At 37.5% G+C, this 26,446-nt stretch overlaps 1 protein-coding gene across 3 annotated transcripts in view; it reads left to right on the forward strand.

The window, feature by feature from the left end:
• The window catches only part of SGCG (sarcoglycan gamma), a 143,980-nt gene that overhangs the window by 98,718 nt on the left and 18,816 nt on the right, over positions 1-26,446 (forward strand). For 2 of the 3 annotated variants that reach the window (XM_032838196.1, XM_032838197.1), the window contains exons 3-5: positions 4,137-4,238; positions 8,763-8,850; positions 16,312-16,431. In XM_032838196.1, the coding sequence (XP_032694087.1) occupies positions 4,137-4,238; positions 8,763-8,850; positions 16,312-16,431 (310 nt within the window). The remainder of the gene's footprint in view (positions 1-4,136; positions 4,239-8,762; positions 8,851-16,311; positions 16,432-26,446) is intronic. The other variant, XM_032838198.1, reaches the window with a different exon arrangement.

Here is a 26,446-nt window from a genome sequence, read left to right on the forward strand (position 1 = left end):
TTCATTTTCATTGGTTTCCATGAATTGTTTCAGTTCTTCTTTGATCTCCTGGTTGATCCAAGCATTCTTAAGCTAGGTGGTCTTTAGCTTCCAGGTGTTTGAGTTCCTTCTGAACTTTTCCTTGTGATTGAGCTCCAGTTTCAATGCATTGTGGTCTGAGAATATGCAGGGGGTAATCTCAGTTTTTTGGTATCGGTTGAGCCCTGATTTGTGACCCAGTATGTGGTCTATTCTGGAGAAGGTTCCATGTGCACTTGAGAAGAATGAGTATTCTGTTGTGTTAGGATGGAATGTTCTGTATATATCTATGAGGTCCATCTGGTCCAATGTGTCATTCAATGCTCTTGTTTCTTTATTGATTTTCTGCTTGGATGATCTGTCTATTACTGAGAGAGGCCTGTTAAGATCTCCTACTATTAATGTATTCATATCAATATGACTCTTTATCTTGATTAATAGTTTTCTTACGTAATTGGCTGCTCCCATATTGGGGGCATAGATATTTACAATTGTTAGATCATCTTGGCGGATAGTCCCTTTAAGAATGATGCAGTGTCCTTCTGTATCTCTGACTACAGTCTTTAGTTTAAAATCTAATTCATCTGATACAAGAATTGCTATCCTGGTCTTCTTTTGAGACCCATTGGCATGAAAGATGCTTCTCCATCCCTTAACTTTCAGTCTGGGTGTATCCTTAGCTTCTAAATGGGTCTCTTGTAGACAACATATGGATGGATCCTGTCATTTTATCCAGTCTGCAACCCTGTGTCATTTTATGGGCGCATTTAGGCCATTCACATTGAGAGTGATTATTGATAGATACGTTTTTATTGACATCATATTACCTTTGAAGTCTTTCTTTCTGTAGATTGTCTCCATATATTTCTGTTCAGTGATATTCTTAGGATTTTTCCTCTTTTATAGAACCCCCCTTAATATTTCCTGCAGTGTCGGCTTGATGGTCACATACTCTTTGAAGCCTTGATGGTCTTGGAAACTCTTTATCTCTCCATCCATTTTGAATCTCAGTCTTGCTGGATAAAGTATTCTTAGCTGCATGTTCTTCTCATTTAATGCACCGAATATATCTTGCCAGCCCTTTCTGGCTTGCCGGGTTTCTGTGGACAGGTCTGATGTTATTCTGATGGACTTTCCTCTGTACGTAAGGAGCTTCTTTGTCCTACCTGCTTTCAAGAGATCCTGTCTACAATTATGATTCCTCATTCTTACTATCAGGTGTCTTGAAGACTTTCTAGATTCTATAATCTTGAGGGGAGATCGTTCAGCCTCTAGTACATGAACGCTGGTTCCATTCGCGAGATTGGGAAAATTTTCATGGAGAATCTATATCTTCTAGTCTTCTATATCTTCTAGTCTGTATCTTCTAGTCTTCTACTATATCTTCTAGTCTTCTTTCTTTCTCCTCCCCCTCAGGGATTCCAATAATTCTGACATTGGAATGTTTCATGGCATCATTTATTTCCCTAATTCTGTTTTCGTGGTTTCTAAGCTGTTTGTTCCAGGCTTCCTCCTGATCCTTTCTCTCTATCTATTTGTCCTCCAGATCACTAATTCTATCTTCTATCTCAGTTACCCTAGCTTTTAGAGAATTTAGATTAGATTGGAACTCATTGAGAACATTGTGAACATCATCCCTGGTGGCTTTCAGTTCTGCCCTAATCAATTCCATTTTGTCATCCATTGCTTTCTCCAACTTAGCTATTGCCTGGATAATTGTTAGCCTGAATTCCCTTTCCGACATATTGTCTATGTCGATAGCCATTAGCTCTGTTGCAGAAGCCCAGCCTCTGAATTTTTCTTCTGTTGGGCATTCCTCCTCCTAGTTATTTTGGTGAGAGATGGCTGAATGGATGTAGCTGAATGTATCAACTGTGGTGCAGGTAAGGTGCACCCTGGAACCCTTCTGAGCAATCAAGAGTCCCCACCCAAATGAAAGAAAAAAGAAAGAGAGAAAAAAGAAAAAAGAGAGAGATAGACAGGGAAAAAAAGAAAGATAAAAGAGAGGGCCCATCTCAAATGGGACCCAAGGTAAGATTTTTGAAGTATACAAACAAAAACAGACAACAAAAAGACTGATAAAAGTAGATGACAAGAGAAAAAAATATATATATATATAAAAGCAAAAGAAAAAAGAACCTCATCAAAAAGAACCCCAAGTATAAGATTTATATACTACCAGGACAAACACAAATACACAGAAACACTGGCGGAAGAAAAAGATAGTAGAGTGGTTATAAATTCTCAGTGTGGGCAAGGAAGGTTATTTTGATTCTTCCTGGATGTATCTTGATATCTTTGTTAAAGGACTCAACTTTCCTAAGATAAAGGGGGATTAAAAGTTGGTTTACCTGTAGGGGTAGCATTGATTAGGGAAAGGGGATTACCTTGAAGTTTAACTGTGTATGAATATTAAAAAATAAAAAGAAAAAAGAATAAACTAAACTAAAATAAAATTTTTAAAAATTAAAAAATAGAAAAGAAAAGAAAAACACAGGTATATGTATCAAAAAGTTCAGGTTAAAAGGTTATTACGGAATTTGATGTACTGGACATCTCACTGTGATGGTAAATAGGTTAAAAGATTATTTATAAAAAAAATGAACCAGAGTAGTGGGAACGAATTAAAAATAAAAGTTGTATCTATGAAGTAGTGGTGGTTGTTCTCTTGTCTCCCCCCACCCATGTTGGCTTTCTGGGGGAGGGGCTTGCTGCATGGGTTTTCAGGCAATGTTCCCTGAGTTAAGTCCTCCCACCCCCATCAAGGGGGTGGGCTCTGAGGAAACCGGTTTTTCAGGCTTTTGTTCTCTGGAGGTTTTTATGTTTGTTTGTTTGTTTGTTTTCTCTCCCCTTGGTGGCTCTTGATGGTTTTTGGAGGTTTAGAGGAAAGCAAACTACACCCAGACCTCCCTCTCAGAGAGAAGCCTCAGTCTGTTCCCCTCTGGGTGCTGCAGAGCACATAAATTCCCCCTTGGCCTCTGGCAGAGCACGTTCCCCGTTGCAGTCCCTGGGGATGCAGGGACTCCTGCCATGACAGTGGCAGCTGTCAGGGGAGCTCCAGACTGCCAGAGAGGTCCCAAGCAACTATTGCATACTGAGATTTTCCTGCTGGCCCGGGCTGGGCGTGTTCAGACTTTCCGGGTCTGAGAGCTCCAGGCTGGTGCCTCCATGCACCTCTCTCAGGGGAGGGTGTGGGGCACGACTCAGACTCTGGTCATGTGGCCTATGCACACGGAGAGTGCAAAAGGCTGTGGTTCTGCTAGCTGGAGCCTACAGGCACCTCTCAGGGGGAGGTGTGGGGTGCGACTCAGATTTTGATAGCACGGCTCGGCGTGCATGTGGGGAGTGCAAAAGGCTGTGGTTCTGCCAGCTGGCAAGGCTCCCAGCCCCTCACAGGAGCCGCCACCCAGGTGCTCTCAGGTGTGCTCACAGCTCAGGGACCAAGACCTGGTTTCTTTGCCACACTCTGTCTGGCTTAGTGCCAGGGGTGTCTGTCCTGGGTCTGGGGACTTAAGCCCCTGTCCCTAACCGCCCCAATTCCCACAATTTCCCCCCATAATACTTTGCTCTTTTTGAGTGCTTTCAACCAGACTCCAAGTTAATGCTTGTCCCCAGTCTCAGGGCACTCTCATATTGGGGTATAACTTTCCAATGGGTTGCTTCTGGTGGCTCCCTCCCCCTTTTGTTTATCTTCCAATATCAGTCTGATGTTTCCACTCCACTTTACCTGCCCACTGGCGTCTTCCTCCAGTGGGCAGAAGACACCAGTATATCTCCATAGAGATCCAGACATGTATAATTCTAATATCAGGCTGATTTCATGGGTGATCAGAGTTCTTTGGTAGGTAATCAGCTCACTTTAGGGTACGGGTTGAAACAGCACCTCCTCCTAGTTCCCCGCCATCTTGTCTCTCCACTAAATAGCCCTTTGTATTACACAAGAGTTAATGCAATACTGACAATTGAATAAAAACTAAAGTTTGAAATTGAATATTTAAGAGAAATACAGAAAAGTGCCGATAGAAAACTTCTTAAAATGTTCTGTGTTCTTAGCTAATCCTAAAAGAAAGGAAAAAGAAAGCAATAACAAAATCTCTATTGTCTTATCTTCTTACCAGACAGGAATGGGTCACTTGCGTGTTACAAAAGATGGTCTTCGCCTAGAAGGAGAATCAGAATTTTTATTCCCGTTGTATGCCAAGGAAATACACTCCAGAGTGGTAAGAAAATGATGAAACATTTAAATATTTTGTGTTTTATGAAAAATAAATAATTGTTGAGCACAGAAATTCAGCATATTTCAGAAGAGGTTCTTAGGATATATACATGTACACACATTGATGTTACACTCTACAAAAAGCTTGACTAGAAGTTGTAAAACATATTTCTGAAACTGCATTCTGAAAAGACTCCATTTTCATGTGCTTCAGATCTGAATTTGGTGGCCTCAGTAAGTTAGACCATAATAAAAAAGGCTTGATAATTAAAAGCTTTATTGAAAATAATCTAAACTTATTTTAGTGCAGGTAATTTAAATACTCTTTTTCAAGGCATTTAAAATTATCTGAGAAGCTTGGAAAGAAATTAGTTTCATGTTCTGTACTAATTCTGCTAATTACAGATTATAGTCCTGTAGGATTCTCTGCAAGTAGGTTAAACATTACCATTAAATAATTGTGTGACTTTATAAATATATCTGCTTTAGTATTATCTTCATTTACCACCATGGAATTTATAACAAGTAGAGCCAAGCATAAAATATAGTCAGTTTTTTAAGTGTGTTTTATTTTGCTTTAAATGATGCTATGGACTTTGTAGTAAAAGTAAACATTTTGCTCAATTACTGATTAAGTGGCATCATAAATGTTAAACTCCATCCAACTATAACTTACCAATTATATGAAGAGTTCACTCTTCATTTTCGTCTCATATTTCTACATATGAAAGGATATGTCAGTATCTTCTATAAGCAGAGGTTCTTCTAGCTAATCTAGGGTGATTGGAAAAGATACAAAAGTCCAACCACTGAGAACACACGTGGTCTTCGAGATAAATCATACCCCCACACAGGCACCTAAACAGTCACCAAGCTCTACTACCAAACATGGACTACCAAGGAGAGATTCTAGAAAGTGCAAAGCACATACCTCTTAGTAGCTCTTGGGCACTACTACATTACTTCTGAGAATGTCTCAGTTGATGGTAAGAAGCAGGCAAATGACCCAGAGTGTGACAGGCTGATACATGCATAAGCCTGATTCTATGAGCTTCCTCAGATAATATGCTTACATTAACCATGATGACATTTCAGTATATTAAATACCCCTGTCATATAGGAACATGAGGAATGAACCTAAGCTTTTGTAAAAGGAGATGTCAGATGTGAGCAAAGAATTTAAATGTTAGAACTTAGCCATTTTCTCCCCAGAGTTATGTTGGCTGATCCCCTATCATATTTTTGAAGAGATAAGACTGGAATAGCCTGGTGACTGAAAGATTAGTTCATAGCAAATTTAATATTTGGATTTAATAATACTTTCAGTTTTATCAGATTTTTTTCATCTCCAGTATACTTAAAAAAAAAAACCAACAAAATTGTATAAATTATTTTAGGTAATCATGTATTGAAGTCTTATAATGATGCATTGATGCAATATGTCAGTTGATACATAAAATTACAGAAATATTTGGAATAATGTGATCACAGAGATAGAAAGTATCTGGTAACTACTATGGCTTTCTAATGATAGGATTAACTGAACAAAATTATGCTTTATATTTTCTGTATGTACTGATGTATTAGTTATGTTTCCTTTTCAAAAATGAGCCTAGGAAGTAATTTTCCATAAAACTACAGAAATGAATTTGCAAAATTTGACACATATTCATTCGTCTGTATTGCTGAAGTGAGAGAATGTCTTTATTATAAATATATTCAACATGGTACTCTGGCTTCTAACATGTGATTACTCTTCACAATTAATACATGAAGTCCTGTCAAGATTGTGCCTGGAGCTCATGATTTAAAACCATCCACCCTGCCCATTGACATAAACACATAACAATTATATTTCATAAAACAAAAATATTGTGGTTAGAAACATATAGACATAGTCAAAAATTAAATGAAGCCAAAACACACAGTGGTAAAGCTTTACTTGAAATGATTGTCCTTGAAGTTTACAGTCCTGAAAAGTGGCAGGGCAGCTTACTATCAAAGCCCACAGAGGAACAGAGACCAAAATAGCGCCTGATGGGACTGCTTGGACTCCAGCCAGACCCACTTCATGAAACGGCAACAGAAAAGAGTTGCACCTATTGCCCAGGCTTGAAAAAGCTGTGTATCTGTGGGATGGAACCCATAGACATACCATATCAAGACCCGAATATTGCTGAGGACACAAGCCCTGAGCCACCATTATAAGACTGAGAAACATGAATGAAAACAAGCTGGGTGAATCCAGAAACTAAAATATATCCACGCAGGTGCTTGAGACTGAAACTTGCAACCACATAAGGAAAACTCCATCTAAAAAAAGGATACCAAATTGGGGCGCCTGGGTGGCTCAGTGGGTTAAAGCCTCTGCCTTCGGCTCAGGTCATGGTCTCAAGGTCCTGGGATCGAGCCCCACGTCAGGCTTTCTGCTCAGCGGGGAGCTTGCTTCCCTTTCTCTCTCTGCCTGCCTCTCTGCCTACTTGTGATCTCTGTCTGTCAAATGGATGAATAAAATCTTTAAAAAGAAAAGAAAAGAAAAGGATACCAAATAAACTACAAAAAAGAGAATTAACTTCCAACTAAGTAAAAGTAATCATTCTGAAAATGGCTGGAAAAGCAACCTAAGAATCTCACTAAGATAAAGCTAGTTTTGAGTAGCTTTTATTAAAAGAACAAGAAATTATAAAACCAAAACAGGTAATACAAGACAGAAATAATAGGGGACAGATTTACCTGCTTTTATTAAGCAACTAAAAAACTTGAGAAAGTATACGAAACAATGTTTTTTACTATGGTCTGGAAGTCACACATTAAAACCTAACCCCTAAGGTGATGGTACTAGGAGGTGGGGCTTTGGGGAGATGAGGTCATGAGGACGGAGCCCTCATGATGGGGTTAGTGCCCTCATCAGAGCAGCAGAGAGAGTTCCCTCACACCTTCTGCCATGTGAGCTAGAAGGCACCTTCTGTGTGGACAAGAAAGTGAGTCTTGTGGGACACCAAATCTGGCCAGCACCATGATCTTGGACTTCCCAGTCTCCAAAACTGTAAGAAAGAAATCTTTGTTGTTTATAAGCTACCCAGTCTCTGGTATTTTGTCATAGTGCCAGATGGAGTAGGATGGTTTTCAAATATTGGACAGTGGCAGTCAGGACAGTTATCTCTGAGAGGGAGCAAAATAGATCAGCCTTAGGACTGCCCCAATTTACTGTGTGGAGACAGCTTCTAAGGTCACAGAGAGGGAGGGGACCAATGCAGAGGCAGGCTTTCTATCCAAGTTCAGAAGATATGATTGGGAGTCCAAGGAAAGGCGGCCAACCTGAAGTTCACAGGGCAGAGTACCATGGAGAAAGGGGCTGCCATTGCAGAGAGCCCAGAGATTGCACGTGGTGCTGCCCTTCACCACCCTGCACATAGAGGCTAGAAGGAAGAAACTGGTAAACTGTTAACTCTTACTATCATGCTAGTTATTTTTGAACACTGCAAAAACAAGGATTAAGGCCACATTATTGGATAAATGTGAGATTCTGATAAATCCATCTGTTTCCACAAAGCAATTTGGAAAATTTTGGACGTGCCAGAGTTCCAAGGCACTCCTGCCTGAAACTTCTTTCCTTCTGAAAAATCACATTATTCCCGGCAACTTTGGAAGGTATTTGGTTCGCTCTGAATGGACCATAAAGGCACCTGAGTCCTACAGTCAAAATGTTGCATTCTTTTTGAAGAAAACTGTTCCTATAAAAACAAATGATCTATAAAACAAAACCACCCATTCAGAGCTATGACACCACATAAGGCACTTATGTGCACATAAAGCCATTTTATCTTTCAACAAAAAATTCAAAAAACATAGGTATCTGACAAATTTTAAAAATTTTTGAAATTGTGAAAAGACTTTACATTTTGAAAATAAGTAACATGGTATTTATTATAGAAGAACTAACCATTGTCTGAGTTCTCTTCTAAAAATATATCATGTCTTGGACATAAATAATAAGAAAGGAAATTTTAATTCCTTGGAATAGGAAAAACACTTATTAAAACTTGATGATTTTCGATCTTCATCCTGAGAACTAATTTGGTACATTATGGTCAGTGCACACAAGCAGCAGAAACCCATAAGAGTATTATAATTTATGAAAAAAAAGTTAGAACCTCTATAGCAGCAAGGAAATTAATTTTGCCACCAACCACATGAGCTTAGAAGAAGACCCTGAGCCTGGAGTGATTCCTCAGTCCTGCAGTCCCCTTGAGATGCTGAACAGGGAACCACTGGGGCTCTGCTTGGACTCCTGACCCACAAAAACTATGATGTAAATAAATATATGTTGTTTTAAACTTTGGGGGAAAAGTACATTTATTTACTCTTTTAACATAATATAATCCAGGATCTGAAAATACTGTATTAGGGTCACAGGATCTGTGACTATGGAGAAATTATCTCCTATAAATCCTAAATTTATGTGTGAATATAAAGATAGTCATTTTAAATAATATGTGTTTGTCAAATTTTGTAAATGCCTTTCTAGGACTCATCTCTTCTTCTGCAGTCAACTCAGAATGTGACCGTCAATGCACGCAACTCTGAAGGAGAGGTCACGGGCAGATTAAAAGTGGGTGAGTCCGACTTCACAGTGCTTGACATGTGAGTGGCCCATGGAGAGTTGTGCTGAATGGAACATTTTTCTCTTCTAAAGAATTCCAAGTTATTTATGAACAATTAGAGCATGAATTTTCTAGATATCATGCTGTGTTGACTACAGAGAATAACTGGCATCACAAGGAAGACAGTCTGAAGTATTGTAATTAAAGTTATTTTGAATCTAAGAAATAGGACCATTCGAGGTGATAAAACAAACATATTGATTATTGCAGAATGCAAAAGAATCTGAGACCAAGGGAAAGGAACAAAAGTAGCTGCCCTCAAAAGAACAGAGAGGTGCCTGGGTGACTCAGTGGGTTAAGCATCCAACTCTTGATTTCAGCTCAGGTCATGATGTCAAGGTCGTGAGATCGAGCCCCAAGTAGAGCTCTGTGCTCAGTGAGGCATCTGCTTGTCCTTCTCCCTCTCCCTGCTTATTTTCTTTCTCTCCCTCCCCTGCCCTCTCCTAAATAAATAAATAAATAAATAAATAAAATCTTTAAAAAGAAAAAAAGAACAGACACCATGGGGTTAGAACCAAAAGACTCTCTCTCTCTTTCTCCCTCTCTCTCCCCTTCCCTCCCCCACTCCCTTTTTCTCCCTCCCTTTCTCCTCTCCCACATACCCCTCTTGTCCAGTGTATCTTTGCCCATTGTTCTCACTTCACCCACAGGACCTCTCTGGCTTTTCATGTGATTGGCTATAGTTCACAACACCAACCAACAAGCTTAGTTTTCAATTGCACAAATTCTAAATTCATAACAAAGTACACTAATTGGCCCAACTAATGTGTTTCTAACTGTCCTTCAGTCAGCAGTGTACACCCATCCAACCAGCTAAAACCAGACAGTAGGCTCACCCAGGAGTGAGATCACAGGGAATCTCACACAGTAATAAAAAGGATTAGAGAGATAGATGGAAGAAATGACAAAAGAGCAAACCATCCAGTGAAAGGAATATGTACATATTCTCTATACTATCTCACCAGTCTATAGATGTGCCAAATCTAAAAAATCGGGTGGCCCTTTGGGTTATGAGAAGACAGATGAAAAGTATCCAGTCAATACAGACTGGTAATTTCCAGTGTCTCTTTTTTGATGGCTGTTTTTACAAAACAGCATAATGTTACACTGGAAACTGCAGCTACATAAATAGCCTGATTATTCTTTTTCATCATACTAACATAGGAATTACATATTTTATGTTCTTCTTTAATATTTATAACTATTCTAAATGATGTATCATGCTTCTCTTTTGCTTAGAAGTTTGATCACTAAGTCAGTGAAATTCTCAGTACACCTAGAAGCCAAATCTGAGTTTATCCAGCATACATGTTCTTGCAACTTGTATAAATCAAATCACATTTTCTTAAGAATTATGTAATGTTACGATTTATCTTTTACCATTATTTCATAAAATTCTTTGACTATAGCTTTTGAGTGTTTGAGGGATTTTTGCTCATCTTTTGTCGTTTGTTCCACATATATTGGATGCCTATATGCTACTTTCTAGGTGCTGTCAAGTAAGTAATACATATAAATAATATGCACATCTCTCTTAGGAGCTTCAAAAGTAAAAGATTCCCTTTATATTCTTATAAAAATAATTTAATACAAATAATGTCCTCATTTAATTTTTTGTTGAATGTAGATTTTCATATATTCGTACACCAGCATTTGACATAAATTGTCTCCAATTGCATGAGTGAAAAAACTGAAGCACTGGAAAGCTCATTTGCTCAAAACACACAGCTCTATAGCAGAAAAAGCCAAACCAGGAGGTAGCAGAAATTAGCAGTTAGCAAGAATTAGTAGTCAGCAGGAAAAGCAAACCCCAGGACTTATCTCCCTCACCGCAGAATATAGCACTCCCTCTCTCCAGTCAGATTTCCTTAAATTATGGCACACCAGTAACCGTCCTAGTTCATGCAAATATTGTTATCATTTTTGTCACCAAAAAATGTACTAAAAAAAAAAAAAACGAAAAAATGAAAGACTTCCCCATTAGAATTACTTTGGCTTAAACTGTTAACCTTAAATCTTCTGTTTTAACCTTGGTGTTTCCTGCGTCATATAGTGTTAAAATTAGTGATTTCTTAATAAACTTTGGTTGGACCCTGAACCAGGGAAAATGGTTATAGTAAGGACCCTGAACCAGGGAAAATGACTTTCAACTCACCAAGGTTATTTTCAAGGAAATGACTTCCCACAATCACAGTCATTCCAGCCTCATATTTCCTGGAAGACACTAAATTTAGCCAACCTGGATATTAAGATGTAATTTATGTGAACTAGCCAAATTAATCCCACTTAATTAAATGAACAGTTGTTTATTACTAAACCACTGGGAAAAAAAGGGCAACCAGTATAGTCAAAACCAAAATTCTTAAATCCCAAAAGAAATCAAACATTGACAAGCAAATAATAATAGCTAGCATTTCAAATCCTTGAACTGAAAGATATCAATGCATAGCAACAGTAATAGAATCTTCCTAATTGTAAGTGCAACTCTGGTTACCATGGTTAATTTTCTTTTGATTTCAAGTAAGGGAAATGAATTCTGGTTAGCTTAAAAATAAGACGTGCCTGGAAATTGGCAAGCTGCACTCAGACGGGCTGGTCCGGTTTAGCAGTTGGGTTTTTTGAGAACGTAGCCAGGCCACAGCCAGTGTGTTCTGCCAAAGCCCCAGCTTTCCAGCCACTGGCAGTAGGTACAGAATTTGATCAAGCAGGACCCCTGGCCTCTAACTTGAGGGCTTTCCTTACCATTGTAGTCACTATCAATCCAACCAAATTACAGATTTCAGATTACAACCAAATAAACCCAGAGGGGAAGCTGGTAATGTTTATGGCATTCTTTGGTCAAGGCCACCCAGAGAGCAAAGTCATTTTCCTGGGTGCTGGAAGTTACCCTCTGCTACAATCACACTGTCTCAGATCGAGGTCTTCAAACAGCAAAGTAGAGAAATAAGAATCTCATCAATCCATCAAGTTTGTTAGGGCTCTTGGAACTTCTACATCGCCATGATTAAGCTTCTGCAAAAGACTTTATATATTCAGAACATGACTAATGTAAGGAATAGAAATGTAAAATATAAATAATATAAAATGTATTTACTCAGGACATGACTAATATAAGGAATATAAATAAAAAGAAAGTTACTAGACCATTGCAGAATTTCATGTACACTTTATTACGGCCAGCATTGCACCTGCCACCAAACTATCTTTGGATGTAATCATTGAACTTGGCGGAAGAAACATTAGAAATGAGGCCAAAAATACCAGCGTTATCCCAGCTGCATGTTTCTCTGAAGTCACCAAGATGTTACTGTTTTGAAATACTTCCTAGGGAAATAGGAGAAAGGGGGAAGTGACTCAGAATCCTGAAGATGAAGGACCTTCTCCTAGTGCAATTGTGCTGCAGCAAAGAGAAGCTCCGAACACAGGATTGCAGCAGGCTGTGAATGTTAAGAGTGTACTCAAGGCACAAAAGCAGAACGCTAACTGAGGTGTTTGACTTTTCAGCCATTCACTTGATTCATGATTCCCCAAGGTTCAGCAAGTAAATTAGTAAGCACGCAGCATGCTCTGAGAAGAGGTTTGAAATGAGGATGATGCTTAGGGACCTTATCTCTAGACTGGCAGGAATTTATGGGCTTTTTCTCTTTAACTTCGATCCTTTGGTGCAGAGGTTTCTGCAGACCCTTCAAAGAGAAATAACCAAGGGTCTTCCGTTTGCTGCACAAACACATCGTTATTGCTCAAAACTGAGCCCAACAATTTTGTAATTGACAAAAAGTCTAGAGAAGTCATGATGGTAGTAAGCAACGCTATCACATATAGCCGTTCGATGTCCTCTGGCCGAGACCCCTCCAAGATCTGGCACAGTGTGAAACATGCAGAGAAGACTCTGATGACATCTTCTAGAATTTTGATTCAGCTCTTCTGAGCACTGTATCTTCTGATGTTGCAGAAGAAATTCTGGGGTGAGCCTGCAAGAGGTTTTGATAGAAGCAAGAGTGCAAAGGGGTGCCTGTTGGCTCAGTTGGCTGACTTTTGATTTGGGTTCAAGTCATGGTCTCCGAGTCATGAATTGAGCCCCACATTGGGCTTCACAACCAACAAGGAGTCTGCTTGAGATTTTTTCTCCTTCTCCCTCTCGCTCTGCCACTCGGATGCTCTCTCTCTCTAAAATAAATAAGTCTTTAAAAAAAAGAAGAAGAAGAAGCAAGAGTGGAAGAATATGGAGAATTCAATGTTAGATTGCATCTCTGGAGCAGACATTCTAGAACTGAGAAAGAGGAAGTGAATGACAAAGACAAAGATGGTCAATGCACTGATGTGTACCACTCTTCTCTGAACAGCAAGAATCTGCCAAGAATCTGACCAGCATGCTCACAGAGGAGTGAAAAGCCAAAACTACCACCCTCAATGTCTCTTTATTTTTAATAAAATAAGGTTGGAATTTTATTCACCTGTGTGCCTTTGTTTAAGTATTTTCCTCTACCTGATGTGCCTCATTCTCCCTTCATCAGGGAAACAGAAACTTTACAAGGTCAGCTCCGTGAGATTTTGCCTCATCTCCGACTATATCCTTTTGAACAGCTCTGACTCAGTAATGTTGCAGGCATCCTTCCCCTCTCTGAACATACTCCCAAATAAACACTGTCTTTTCCTTCAAAAAATTCTATTTAAATTTGTTTTTTACTGTAAAGTTTCCAAAATGTAGTACTTAGGGACTTTAAAACATAGGCAAATATTTTTTTTATTTAGTAGCATTTAGAAAAGTTATCAAATTTAGTATTATTCCAAGAACAGAAAACTTCCTTGGGAAGGAATTCATTCAATATCTCTTCTTTTTCAAACATGCATCTTGTAATGTCAACTCCTCTCTGAGGGAACACCTATTTTTCAGACTGGGCATTCTGGCTCTCATGCCTCATCATAAAGGTTTTCTCCTTTTTTTTTTTTTTTTTTGGTGGAACTGGAAACTGGATTGATCTGGGTTTTCTTCCTAACATACCATTCCTGGTCTGTCTTTCCAGCCACTGTAGTTGCTCAGACATCATTTCCCAGGGTGCCATTCTGACTCCTAAGGATAGACCAGGGATTCCCTGTCAGGGTTCTCTTGAACGCTGCCTTCCTTGTATCATAGCACTTCCCAAACTGTCCTGGAACTAGGTTCATATGCTTTTTTCTTCAGTGGACTAGGAACTCCCATAAGTTGTGAGCTATACGCCACTTATCTATCCTTAATTCTTGGCACAGAAACTTGAACATAAAAAAACATGCCATGAATTTGTGCTGAATAGTACAGACTTTTTTTTTTTTTGCATTTTCTTTTTCTTTTTCTTTTTTTTTTTAAAAATCTCCACATCTGAAATGGGGCTCAAACTCATGACCCTGAAATCAAGAGTCACATTTTTGCATTTTCTTTGCCTTGAGTATGGTTTGTATGTCTTTGTTACTCATGAAAATTATGCTCCTAAAGTCATTGACTATTTTATCACCATTTATGAACCAGTGGTTATAGAAAAAGTATCAGTCATGTTGTTGAACCCCTTCTACTTAATAAAGCCTCCTAGAACTGTTCTATGACTCTCCAGTAAGCTCAACAGTGAAGTCTTACTGGATAAATTATTCCAGACTGTTTCTCCCTGTCAATTTTAAATGCCCAGAACTCCATATTAGTATTGAAGATAATTGTATTATCATGTAATACAAAGCAATATTTATATGATGACCATGTAAGATATAACAGTGTCCCAAAAGAGGTGAATGGCGATGCTGAGTTCCTTAGTGACTGAGACTGGTGTAAGTGTAGAGGAGCAGAAATATAGGCAACTATCAAAAAAATAAAGTCCAGGGGCATGTGGGTGTCTCAGTGGGTTAAAGCCTCTGCCTTCAGCTCAGGTCATGGTCCCAGGGTTCTGAGATCGAGCCCCACATTGGGTTCTCTGCTCAGCAGGGAGCCTGCTTCCTCCTCTCTCTCTCTGCCTGCCTCTCTGCCTACTTGTAATCTGTCTGTTAAATAAACAAATAAAATCTTTAAAAATAAAATAAAGCTTGGCTTCCTTAAGGGAAGGATTAAGACATAGAGGAAAAATGAGTCCACCTTATAACTGCCTCACACATACACACACACACACACACACACACACACACACATAGACATATTTAAATGAAAAATCACTGAAGGCTTTTGCAATACCAGTCAATGAAATAAAGTAAGGATATGTTGATAACCATATCCAAAACTGGTTAATGTATTCATTGAAGAGCTTCTATTTAACTTCTGGTTAGGTATCCATCAACTTTAATGAGTACTGGGAGTGATAAAGGGACACATATGCAAAGACTCTAAGATATCCATTTTCTCAGTAAACTTATTCTCCCAGGTAAGACTATAAAGCTAACATACAAAAGAATTAAGGAACACTTGTAGTTCCTTGAGTGAATGCTGAGAACTGAGTTCTGGAGATATTAATCCATTATGCTGCCAGGATTAGAAAGACTGGAAGCACAAAGATGAATTAGGAAACAAAATGGTGAATGCCTGAGAGCAGGCAAGGGAAATCAAACGAGGTCACGTATGCTTTTGAGGGCACAGTATCCCCAATGCCCTGCACCTGGGAACACCCACTAAACCTTTGCTGAGTAAAAAATGAGTTGTCAGGCAATGAGTCTAAAACTCATCTGATGAGATGAAACTTGGAGTGGAAAATGATGCTTCTGTCACTGAAATACAAAGAAGGAAAGTGTGAAGAAGACAAAAAATGCCATAGGGGAAAGGAAAGGAGAGAAGTTTGAAAATGTTCTTCCAAGATGATATCTGTTTTCTCTAGGGGGTAAGAGGTGAGGATCTCTCTTGAGGATAAAAGCAAAGGAGGGAATCTGAGTGTGATTCATCTTCTGGGTTGACTTTGGCCATTAAAGTAAGCCATTCATAAAATGGTCTTTCACAAATCTCATCCTTCGTTGGGTAATACTGGAAAGATTACAAATTTAAATGATCTGGGTAGAAGAAATATGTTATTTTGGGCAAGTTGTAAACTTGAAAAAATTAACTTTTAGATGACTTATCCATTCATATATTTCATCTAGATTAACACATTTTTTTGGTTTTGTTTTTTAAATTTTTTTATTTGAGTATAGTGACACACAATGTTACATTCGTTTCAGGTGTACAACATAGTGACTCAGCATCTCTATGCATTAGGCTTTGTAGATTAGCACATATTTGACATAATTTTAATAATACAGATTTAGGCTTATAACTTAAAAATTTAATCACAGAATTTAAGAGAATTATTGATAACAGAATTTATATATTTAGTAATTTGGTATTGCTGAGTGACATGACATGTAAAAACAGAGATTAGATACTATATATAGTAAACATTTCATAATAAACTGTTTTAATGAATTGTTCAGGTCCCAAAATGGTAGAAGTCCAGAGTCAACAGTTTCAGATCAACTCCAAGGATGGCAAGCCACTGTTTACTGTCGATGAAAAGGAAGTTGTGGTTGGTACAGATAAACTTCGAGTAACTGGTATGTGATAACTTTTTTTAAATTGAGATATAATTAACATGTAACATTAGACTCATTTCAGGTGTACAGGATAGTGATTTGATAATCTGTATCTAAATCTGGTTAACATCAATCACCACACATAGTTACAGATTTTTTTCTTGGGAGGAGACTTTTTTTTAAATTTTATTTTAATTGCAATGTAGTTAACATATAGTGTCATACTAGTTTCAAGATCTTTTCTCTTAGAAACTACAATATGCAATACAGTATTATTAACTATAGTCACCATACTTACGTAACATCCCCAGGACTTAGTTCTTTTATAACTAAAAGTTTGTTTCTTTTGACCCGCTTTATCCATTTTGCCCCTCTGGCAACCCCAGTCCGTCCTATGGTATTTATGAGTCTGGCTTCTTTTTGAATTCTACGTGTAAGTGAGTTCACACAACCTTTATCTTTCTCTGACTTATTCTACTTAGCATAATGCCCTCGTGGTCTATCCATAGTTCCAAATGGCAAGATTTCCTTCTTTTTCATGGCTGAGTAATATTCATTGCATATATAAATATCACATTTTCTTTATCCATTTCTATGTAGTAACTCTTTAGAAAAAAATAACCTGTAAAATACACTTCAACAAAAGCATGTTTTACTTTTGGCACATTTACTCTGGAATTTTTCCAGCAGGTCAGAAAAAGCAGTTTTAATTTGTTGACTCCTCTCCATGGCATTTTTTTTTTAATTCTTGATATTCTCCTAGAAGAATGAAATCTTCTTCAAAAATCTTTGCTCACTCTTTTCTTCCACCATATGGTAACCCTTTATCTCTTTCCAGTGGGTTGTGACCCAAAGACTTACCATAAACTCCTCCATCATCTGTATGATATTCTAGGGTCTCTTTTCCATATGTCTTTTGCAAGAGAATCTTCTTCCAAGTTTCTTTCATTCTCACTGTATCAGGCACTTGGAGTCCCTCTATTTCTATAAAAATTTGACTCTCTTGGAAATCAAGATTGAGTAGGGTTCTGAAAGAAATCACTTTTAGCACTAAAAAGAAGAAATTTTGTGAAAAAAATGTTCAGAACATGTTTGAAATGTACTCATTGTGCTTCTGTCAAGACTATAAAACATTAGGAGGCAGACACTTCCAGGGTTAAATTGATCCCAGTACTTTTCTCTAATAGTCTGAAAAACAACAACAACTTCATTCTCTCATGCATTATTGCCAATACTCTAAATAAAAACTGACTTAAGAAGTAGACTCAACCCTCATACAAAGCTTTATGTAATATATAATTCCTAACAAAACATAATATAAGAATCAGAACCTGTGTTGCAGCATACACTAAGGCAGTAGGGTCTGTGGTTTTTGTACTAAAATAAAGGACACTAGCAATCTATTTAAATCTATTTAAAAGAATTGATCATTTCATAATAAAGAAATGGCTAGGTTGCCCAAAAGTCTTAGTCATCAGAAATCTACTGTTGCATCATACAAAGTTTCCTAGCTTTCTAGATCTTGATTCTATTCCTATCTCAACAATTACTAGTCATATCACCTCAGCCAAGTTCATCTCTTTTGGCTGTTTCCCCACTTTTAACAATGAATTGATGGTACACCTGGGTGGCTTAGTCAGTTAAGCCTCTGCCTCCAGCTCAGGTCATGATCCCAAGTTCCTGGGATAGAGTTCTGAATCAGGCTCCTTGCTCAACAGGGGAGTCTCCTTCTCCCTCTGCCTGCCACTTCCCCTGCTGTGCTCTCTCTCTCTCTCTCTTTGACAAATAAATAAAAGACTTCTTTTTAAAAGTGGATTGATGATGTCTATTGTACTAACATTGCTGAATTTAGTGGATTAGTATATGCAGAAGACAGCAGAGGTCTTGGTAAAGTGTTATTGCACTGCAGAGCAATGAAATCCATAGGAAAAACAGTCTACTCCTAGACTGCTTGACAGATTGCTTCAAACCCAAGTTATCCTACACAGGAGGCTAGGGCTCCTTCCAGGCCTTGATGTTGACATTAGTTTTAGTGGAACGGGTGAGAAAAATTGATAAGCAAATATATTATTTATTACCTGCTTATACGTATCAGAATCACCCATATGTCATGTCAAAATATATGTTGCTTGAAAAAAATATATATATGTGTGTGTGTGTGTTGCTTGACTTCATCCCCAGAGTTTCTGATTCAGTAGGTCTGGAACAGGACATGAGAATTTCTTATAAGTTTTCATACAATGCTAATGCTTCAGAGCTAGGGACCACATGCTGAGAACCACTCCCTATGTTAGCTTGTCCAGAATCAGCAGAAAATGCATGTTGGTCCCATATAGCTTCTCTCTCACACACACACACACACACACACATTTTCTTTAGAGTTTTTAAAAATAAGTTATATTCTACTTCTCTTTCATAATCTTTTGGTGTGAGGTACAAATTTCTTTCAAACTCCTTTTCTCTCCAGTGAGACTAACTAGAGCAAATAGACAGCACCTGTAATTACTGTATACTTTCCTTGTCATTATGCCACTGTAACAATATGTCATTAGGGCAACCTGAATGGTGAGTGTATGAACAGTACAGTTTGATCCCAACCTGGACTCTTCCCAGTTTTTCAATATGTTCATATTGAATTTCAATATGTTCCTTGAATTTTGTGATTAAAGAGATGTAAGAAATCTTATAATTCTGACTTATCTTCCTACTTTTTCTATCTAAGGTCTGACTCCCTCTCAATATTGTGTAGAGAATTTCTCAGCCTTAACACTACTGACATTTTGGGCTAGATGACATTTTTGGTGTGGGTGTGGGACTATCCTATGCATTGCAGGATATTTGGCAGCACCCCTGATCCTTTATGCATAGATCCAGTAGCATTCTTTCCCCCCAGAGTTAAGACAACCAAAATGTCTGCAAACTTTGCCAAAAGTTTTCAGGAAGCTGAAGGCATCGCAAAATCACTTCTAGTTGAGAACCACTGATTTACCGTAAACCTACACTGTTTCTCTGGACTTTATTAACATTGATTTAATGTGTACTGCCTGCTAATAAGTAAGCTAAACACCTATAGTATAAAATAATTAAGAAATACTTCCTTTTACATAATGTTTATATTTTAGCTGGAGAGCTTTTAACATAAATTAATCAGTTGGACACAGTCTGCTAAGGACTGTAAGAGACGTCTGGGCCACGGGCTACAGGAGCACCCTGGAGAAAGGCATCATTTGTGCTGGAGTGTGATAGAAAGTGGCACAGAGTGTGTCAGACAAGGTTTTTCAAGGAAAGAGGAATTTGAGCTGGTCCTAGGAAAATGCATCAAGGTTTATCAGAAAGAAAAAGTGAGGTTAATTGTTCTAAACAGAGTGTAGAGAATGAATGACTATTAATAAATGGCTATTAATAGACAATTATTAAATATTATTAAATTATTAAATTAAAGTATGTTAATGAAGCTAAATATTAATATAAATATTAAATTATTTTAAAATTGTTAAATAATAGACAATTATTAAAAATAAGAGTGGATAACTTTCTGAGAACTTTTTGAGAAACAGACTGCGTTCCAATCCCAGCTGCTCCACTGAGTAGCTGTGTGACCTGGAGCAACTTTCACCCATCTGTGCTTCACACTACAGCCCCAAACATCTTTACCCACTGGTCTCTCATTTACTGGAGGATATTATACAGAGTGCAACAAAGCAAGGACAAATCGATTATGAAATTAAATTGCAAGTCTTCCAAAAGACACAGGGTTTCCTGGAAATTAAAAGATATGTAGAAATACTGAAGTCACTGACAAAGCCAGTAACAAAAGATCTTGAGAGTCAGACTTGCCAGTGACCGAAATAAGTGAAAATGAACAAAGAAGGTGACCTGATAGGTACTTCAGAGATCAATAATTTTACTATCCCAAGATTAAAATATTCATCTTTGGGAAGATTGGCAGTGCCATCGATTTGACTGTTATGATGGTTTTACAGCATGTGTTAAAAATTACACACAGTTTCATATTGTGTTACTATGGTAGGCAAGATTCTAAGAATGATCCCCAATGACATCTGCCTTTATAAAATGCCCTCACCTCTGAGCATGGAAGGAATCTGTGAATATGATGAGATCACTCCCATGATTATGTTATTCCGTGCCAAAAGGGAGTTTGTCCATCTGAGGATTAGTTCTCAATGATCTACTCTAATCACACAGGCTCTTTATAAGCAGAGAGTATTCTCTGGCTGGTAGTACAAAGGGAAATCAAAGAAATTCAAAGTGCAACAAGGATTTGTTCTCTGTTGCTATATGAAGATGGAAGGGGCCATACGACAAAAAAATGTGGTGGCTTCTAGAATCTTAGGTGTAGGCTGACAGTAAGAAAACAGAGCCTCACACCTAAAACCAGAGGAAACTGTATTCTGCCAACAACCTGACTGGGCTTGGAACCAGATTCTTACCCAGACACTCCAGAAAAGAGCCCTGCATAGCTGACACCTTGATTTTGACTTTATGGTACCTTGAGCTTAAAATCCAGCCACACCCACAAGGTAGGACTTCTGACCTACAGACCCATGAGCTAATAAGTGGATACTGTTTTAAGCAGTTAAGTTTGTCATAATTTGTGACACATAAATGGAAAATTAATACAACTATCATATAATTCCAACTGTTGGAAAAATTACACATGAAAACAAAACTTGATTTATTCTTTGTTCATTTTCTATGATTTCATAGTTGCTATAATTATACCTAGTTTTGTTAAATATAAAATACAATAAGAGTATCTTTATAAACTTTAATTTTTAAAGATGAATTTCCATTAAAGTTGTTTTCCACTACTTACTTGCTATAGAAGTTTGGTCTTGTTTGACTCCAAGTAGCCTTTGGAGTTTCTTGGAGCAGAAGCAGCAGCAGTTGACAGCCAAGGAAAGAAGATTTGATAAGAGAGACAGAGCCAGCTTCACTCTGGGGACTGGGAAAGAAAATAAAATACTTTGCTTCACTTTCTCTTTCCTGGTTACTTCATAACTGCCCTAATATGCATGGGATGTAAGAGAAGGGATCAAGCTGCTCTTTCTTTAAGGTGGTGCACTCCAAGTTCTTGACTTATGCTATAAGTCCTAATCTTGACTCTTGCATAAAGAAATGTTTCCTTGTCATTACCTTTAAGTACTCAAAGAATAAAATGAAACCTCTTTAATTCTTAAGCAGATTCTACTTACAGATGATATGACTTGTATGTGGAAAATCCCTTAAAGATTCAACAAAAAAAAAAACAGCTAGAACTAATCAGCAAGTTGCAAGATATAAAATCAACATGCAGAAATCAGTTGCATCTCTATACACTGATAATGAAACATCTGAAAAAGAAATAAAGGAAACCATCCTGTTCACAATAGCATCAAAAAACAAAAAAAAAAAAAAAGAATAAATTTAGCCAAGGAAGTAAAAGATTTATGCAATGAAAGCTACCAGACTTTATTGAAAGAAATTGAAGAAGGCACGAACAAATGGAAAGTCACCCCATATTCATGGACCAAAAGAATCAATAATGTGCAAATGTTTGTACTACTCAAAGCCATCTATAGATTCAACTCAATCCTTGCCCACTAAACCAATGCATTCTTCACAAAAATATAAAAAACTATTTGGAACTTCAAAAGACCCCTAAGAGCCAAAGCCATCTTGAGAGGGAAAAAACAAAAGCTAAACATATCACATTGGTTTCAAACTGTACTACAAAGCTGTAGTAATAAAAACAGTATGGTACTGGCATAAAAAGAGATACATAGACCTATGGAACAGAATTGAGAACCCAGAATTAAACCCCCACATATACATTCAATTAATATTCAACAAGGGAACCAAAAACACCCAATAGGGAAAGAATGGTGTTAGGAAAACTGGATAAATACATGCAGAACAGTGAATTTGATATCTGTCTTACACCACTCACAAACACTAACTCAAAATGAATCCAAGACTTGAACATAAGAGCTGATGCTATAAAACTCCTTGAAGGAAACATAGAGAAGATTGTCAACACTGGTCTTGGCAATGATTTTTTGGACATGACACCAAAAGCACAAAGAGCAAAAGCAAAACCCAACAAAAGGGATTACATAAAACTTAAGGCTTCCAAACAACAAAATAAACAAATAACAAAATGAAAAACCAACCTACAAAGTGTGGAGAAGTTTTTCAGACCACGTATCAGACAAGGGGCTAATAGCTAAAGTACATAAAGAACTCATACAAATGAATAACAGGGAGAATAACAAAAACCTCGTACAACTCAAAAACAAACCAAAAAAAGTCAGATTTTTAAATGGGCAAAGAAATTATATAGACGTTTTTCTAAGAAGACATCCAAATTTTCAACAGGTACATGAAAAAATGTTCAACACCACTACTCATCTAGGAAATACGAATCAAAACCATAATGCAATATCACCTTACATCCATTAGAGTGGCTTTCATCAAGAAAGTAAGAGAAAACATGTAGTGAGGATGTGGAGAAAAGAAGTACACTGTTGTTGGGAATGTAAATTGTCTCAACCACTGTGGAAAATAGTATTGAGTTTCCTCAAAAAATTAAAAATAGATCTGCTATATTACCCAGCAATTCCACTTCTGAGTATATACCCAAAGGAATTGAAAACAGGATATTGAAGAGATATATAAACTCCCATGTTTATTGCAGCATTATTCACAATAGCCAAGATAGGGAGACAACTTAAGTGCCCATCAACAGATGAATGGACAAAGATATATTGGGATATACAGTAGAATATTATCCTATCATGATAAAGAAGGACATCCTGCCATTTGTAACAAAGTGGATAGACCTTGAACACATTATGCTAAGTGAGGTAAGTCAGAGAAAAACAAGTACTGGTGTGATATCACTTACATGTGGACTCTAAAAAAGCCAAACTCAATAAAAAAAAAAAGAATAAAACAATAGTTACCAGTGAATGAGGGATAGGGCAGATGTTATTTAAGGGTACAAACTTGCAATGAGCAATAAATAAGTCCTAGAGATCTAATGCACAGTATAATGAATATAGAAAACATTATTGTATAATTATTGTAGAATAGTCATCAAAATTGCTAAGAGACTAAAAATTACTGCACTCACTAAAAAGAGGACCATTATGTAGTATGATAAGGATGCTAATTATCACTACAATGACAGTTATATATAAATGTATCAAATTAACATGTTTTACACCTTACATTTACTCAGTGTTATGTGTCAAATATATTTCAGTAAGGTAACATTCTTTAAAAAGTCTTAAGTTGCATTTAGACTTTAGTCAGCTAGGAAACTGAAGAGTTGTTTTTAAATCATATTTATGGGGGAGATTAAATAATATAACAAACTCACTTTGAAATTGACTAAGGCCTTTAAGCAGTCTCATTTTTCCCCCTAAAAATAGAATTGGTCACCAAGTGACCAAAATTAGTATGCCCCTTTTGTTAACTGCAGTTGTAGAACATATTATTGAAGTAGCATCAAAATTTCGTCTTGAAAAAAATTTTTATACCATTACCAAAACTGACTTCTGGCAAAAAATATACTTTAATTCCTTGGCAGGGATTTGCTAGGCTGGGTTCATTTCCCCAACTTTTATTAATAAAAACATGGTCCTGTAATGTTATCTAGTTTCCCTTGAGGAAAACAAGATTTAATGATAAGCCAGTCTATTTATTTGCACCTGTGCAGCTAAGCAGGCTTACATGAGGTCAGAAGTGATGGAGTAGAAATGGTGGAGTCACTCACAAAGCCACTAACAAAAGAGGATCTGGAGAAAAGGATTTCAACAGCTGAAAAAGTGAACATAAACAAAGATGATAAATCCAGGTCCCTTAAAAAGATACTTGACAGATTATCTAGAAGATGCTAAGAGATCACCATATCCTTTAAGAACATATCCAAGATCTCCAAACACTTTATAATGAAGCTCTATGAACAGTTGATGACCTGGCCAATTGGTTAAAAATCTTCAGGTGAAAGGAACAAAAGACCGAATTAAATCTGGCTTAAATGATAATAATATATATTATCTTACATGAAAAGTCTGGAGTCAGGGTAGCTTTAGTTTGATTAATTCAGTGGTCCAGTAATACTCCAGCTTTGCTTCTCTTAAGTGTGTTGACATTCACCCTTTTAATTGTGGTGGTTCCAACGATCCTAAGCATCACTTCCTTGTGGGATGACTTAAGTAAACTTCTGTAAGAGGAGCTTGATGGCCTCTTTAAATTATCCTCCCAACCTAAATTCTCCTCATATTAAACGATTTGCATTTCTCTTGAAAGAGAGGTGTGGTTGGAATTTTTTTTTAACCCAGTCTAATAGACTTTGGTTTTTAATAAGGAGTTTAAAACATTAACATTTATTTTAATAGCTGTTCTATTTGAACTTATCTATGCCTATTATTTCATGATTTTTTATTTTTTAATTATATTTAAGTCTGAAACAAAGCCTGGTATAAGAGGAGACACAGAGAAACAAGCTTTTGCATATACTTGTTGGCCATTATAAGGATTTAGGATTTGTTTTAAATGCAATGGAAGAGTGAAACCATATGATAATATGTGGAACATAAAGAACAGCATGGAGGACATTAGGAGAAGGAAGGGAAAAATGAGGAGGGGAATCAGGGGGAGAAAAACCTGAAAGACTATGGACTATGGGAAACAAACTGAGGGTTTTAGAGGGGAGGAGGTGGAGGGATGAGTGAGCCCGGTGATGGGTATTAAGGAGGGCACCTATTGCATGGAGAACTGCGTGTTATAGGCAAACAATGAGTCGTGGAACACTACATCAAAAACTAATGATGGGGGCACCTGAGTGGCTCAGTGGGTTAAAGTCTCTGCCTTCGGCTCAGGTCATGATCCCAGGGTTCTGGGATCGAGCCCCACTTTGGGCTCTCTGCTCAGCAGGGAGCCTGCTTCCCTTCCTCTCTCTGCCTGCCTCTCTGCCTACTTGTGATCTCTGTCTGTCAAATGAATAAATAAAATATTAAAAAAAAACTAATGGTGTACTGTATGGTAAGTAATGTAACATAAGAGAATTTTTAAAATGCAATGGAAGAGTTGTTTCAAACAGGGTACTCTTTGATTTGCTATACATTTTAAGATCAATATAATCATTATAAGGGAGAATAGATTGCTTAGAGAAAAGAGAGGAAACAGTAAGACCAGTTAGGAGGATGTCAACTGTAGTTAAGACAGTATCTATCCCCTGGTGACCTGGGCTAGGTAACAGTGGTCACTGAAGGGAGATAATGATTCCAAATTAAGAACTGACATATAAACTCTTGCCAGTAGATCAAATGGGTGGCAGGAATTGAGAGAGGGGATCATCTTTGATGATCCAAAGATCCAAAATCTTTCCAAAGATGGAAAGATTATATTTGTTTCTGGATGATGACATTATTCTTTGGGTAATGGAGAAGACGGAAGAGGAGAACACATTTGCAAGGCAAAGAGAATAGATGGTTAATGTTTTAGATGCATAGTTGCAAGGTATCTATGAAACAGCCAAGTGCATATGTTAGAGTCAGCCCTTGGATATGTGAACTCTTTTTTGCACAGAGATGAGGTCTTGACGAGAGATATAAATGGGAACATCATCAACCAACTGAGCTCTGAGAGATGCCAGTATTAGAGCCCAACCAGGGAAAAGATGAGTAGCCACTCAAGGAAAGTGTGAAACAGATAATGTGGTGAGAGGAATGTCACAGGAGCCATTTTCTTGATGCCAAGAGAGACTGTGTTCCCAGAATCTGGTTTCCAGAAAAGATGAGAACAGAAACTGTCATTGAATGTGTCATCATGGAGGTCATGATTATCTTAAGAGCATCTTCCTTGGAGTATTGAGGCAAAAGGCAGTTTTCAGTGGTGGAGGAATGGAATGGATTGAAAGCCGTAGAGATGTTATGTGAAGGTTTGACTGTGAGGTGGGGCAATGGAAATCTCTTTTGTTTTTGTACCACTTGAAAAACTCATTTCAGTCCATAAGTACTCAATGTAT

This window comes from Lontra canadensis, unplaced genomic scaffold, assembly GCF_010015895.1.
Source record: "Lontra canadensis isolate GAN:19392208 unplaced genomic scaffold, GSC_riverotter_1.0 scaffold103, whole genome shotgun sequence".
In the NCBI taxonomy this organism is placed as follows: Eukaryota; Metazoa; Chordata; class Mammalia; order Carnivora; family Mustelidae; genus Lontra; species Lontra canadensis.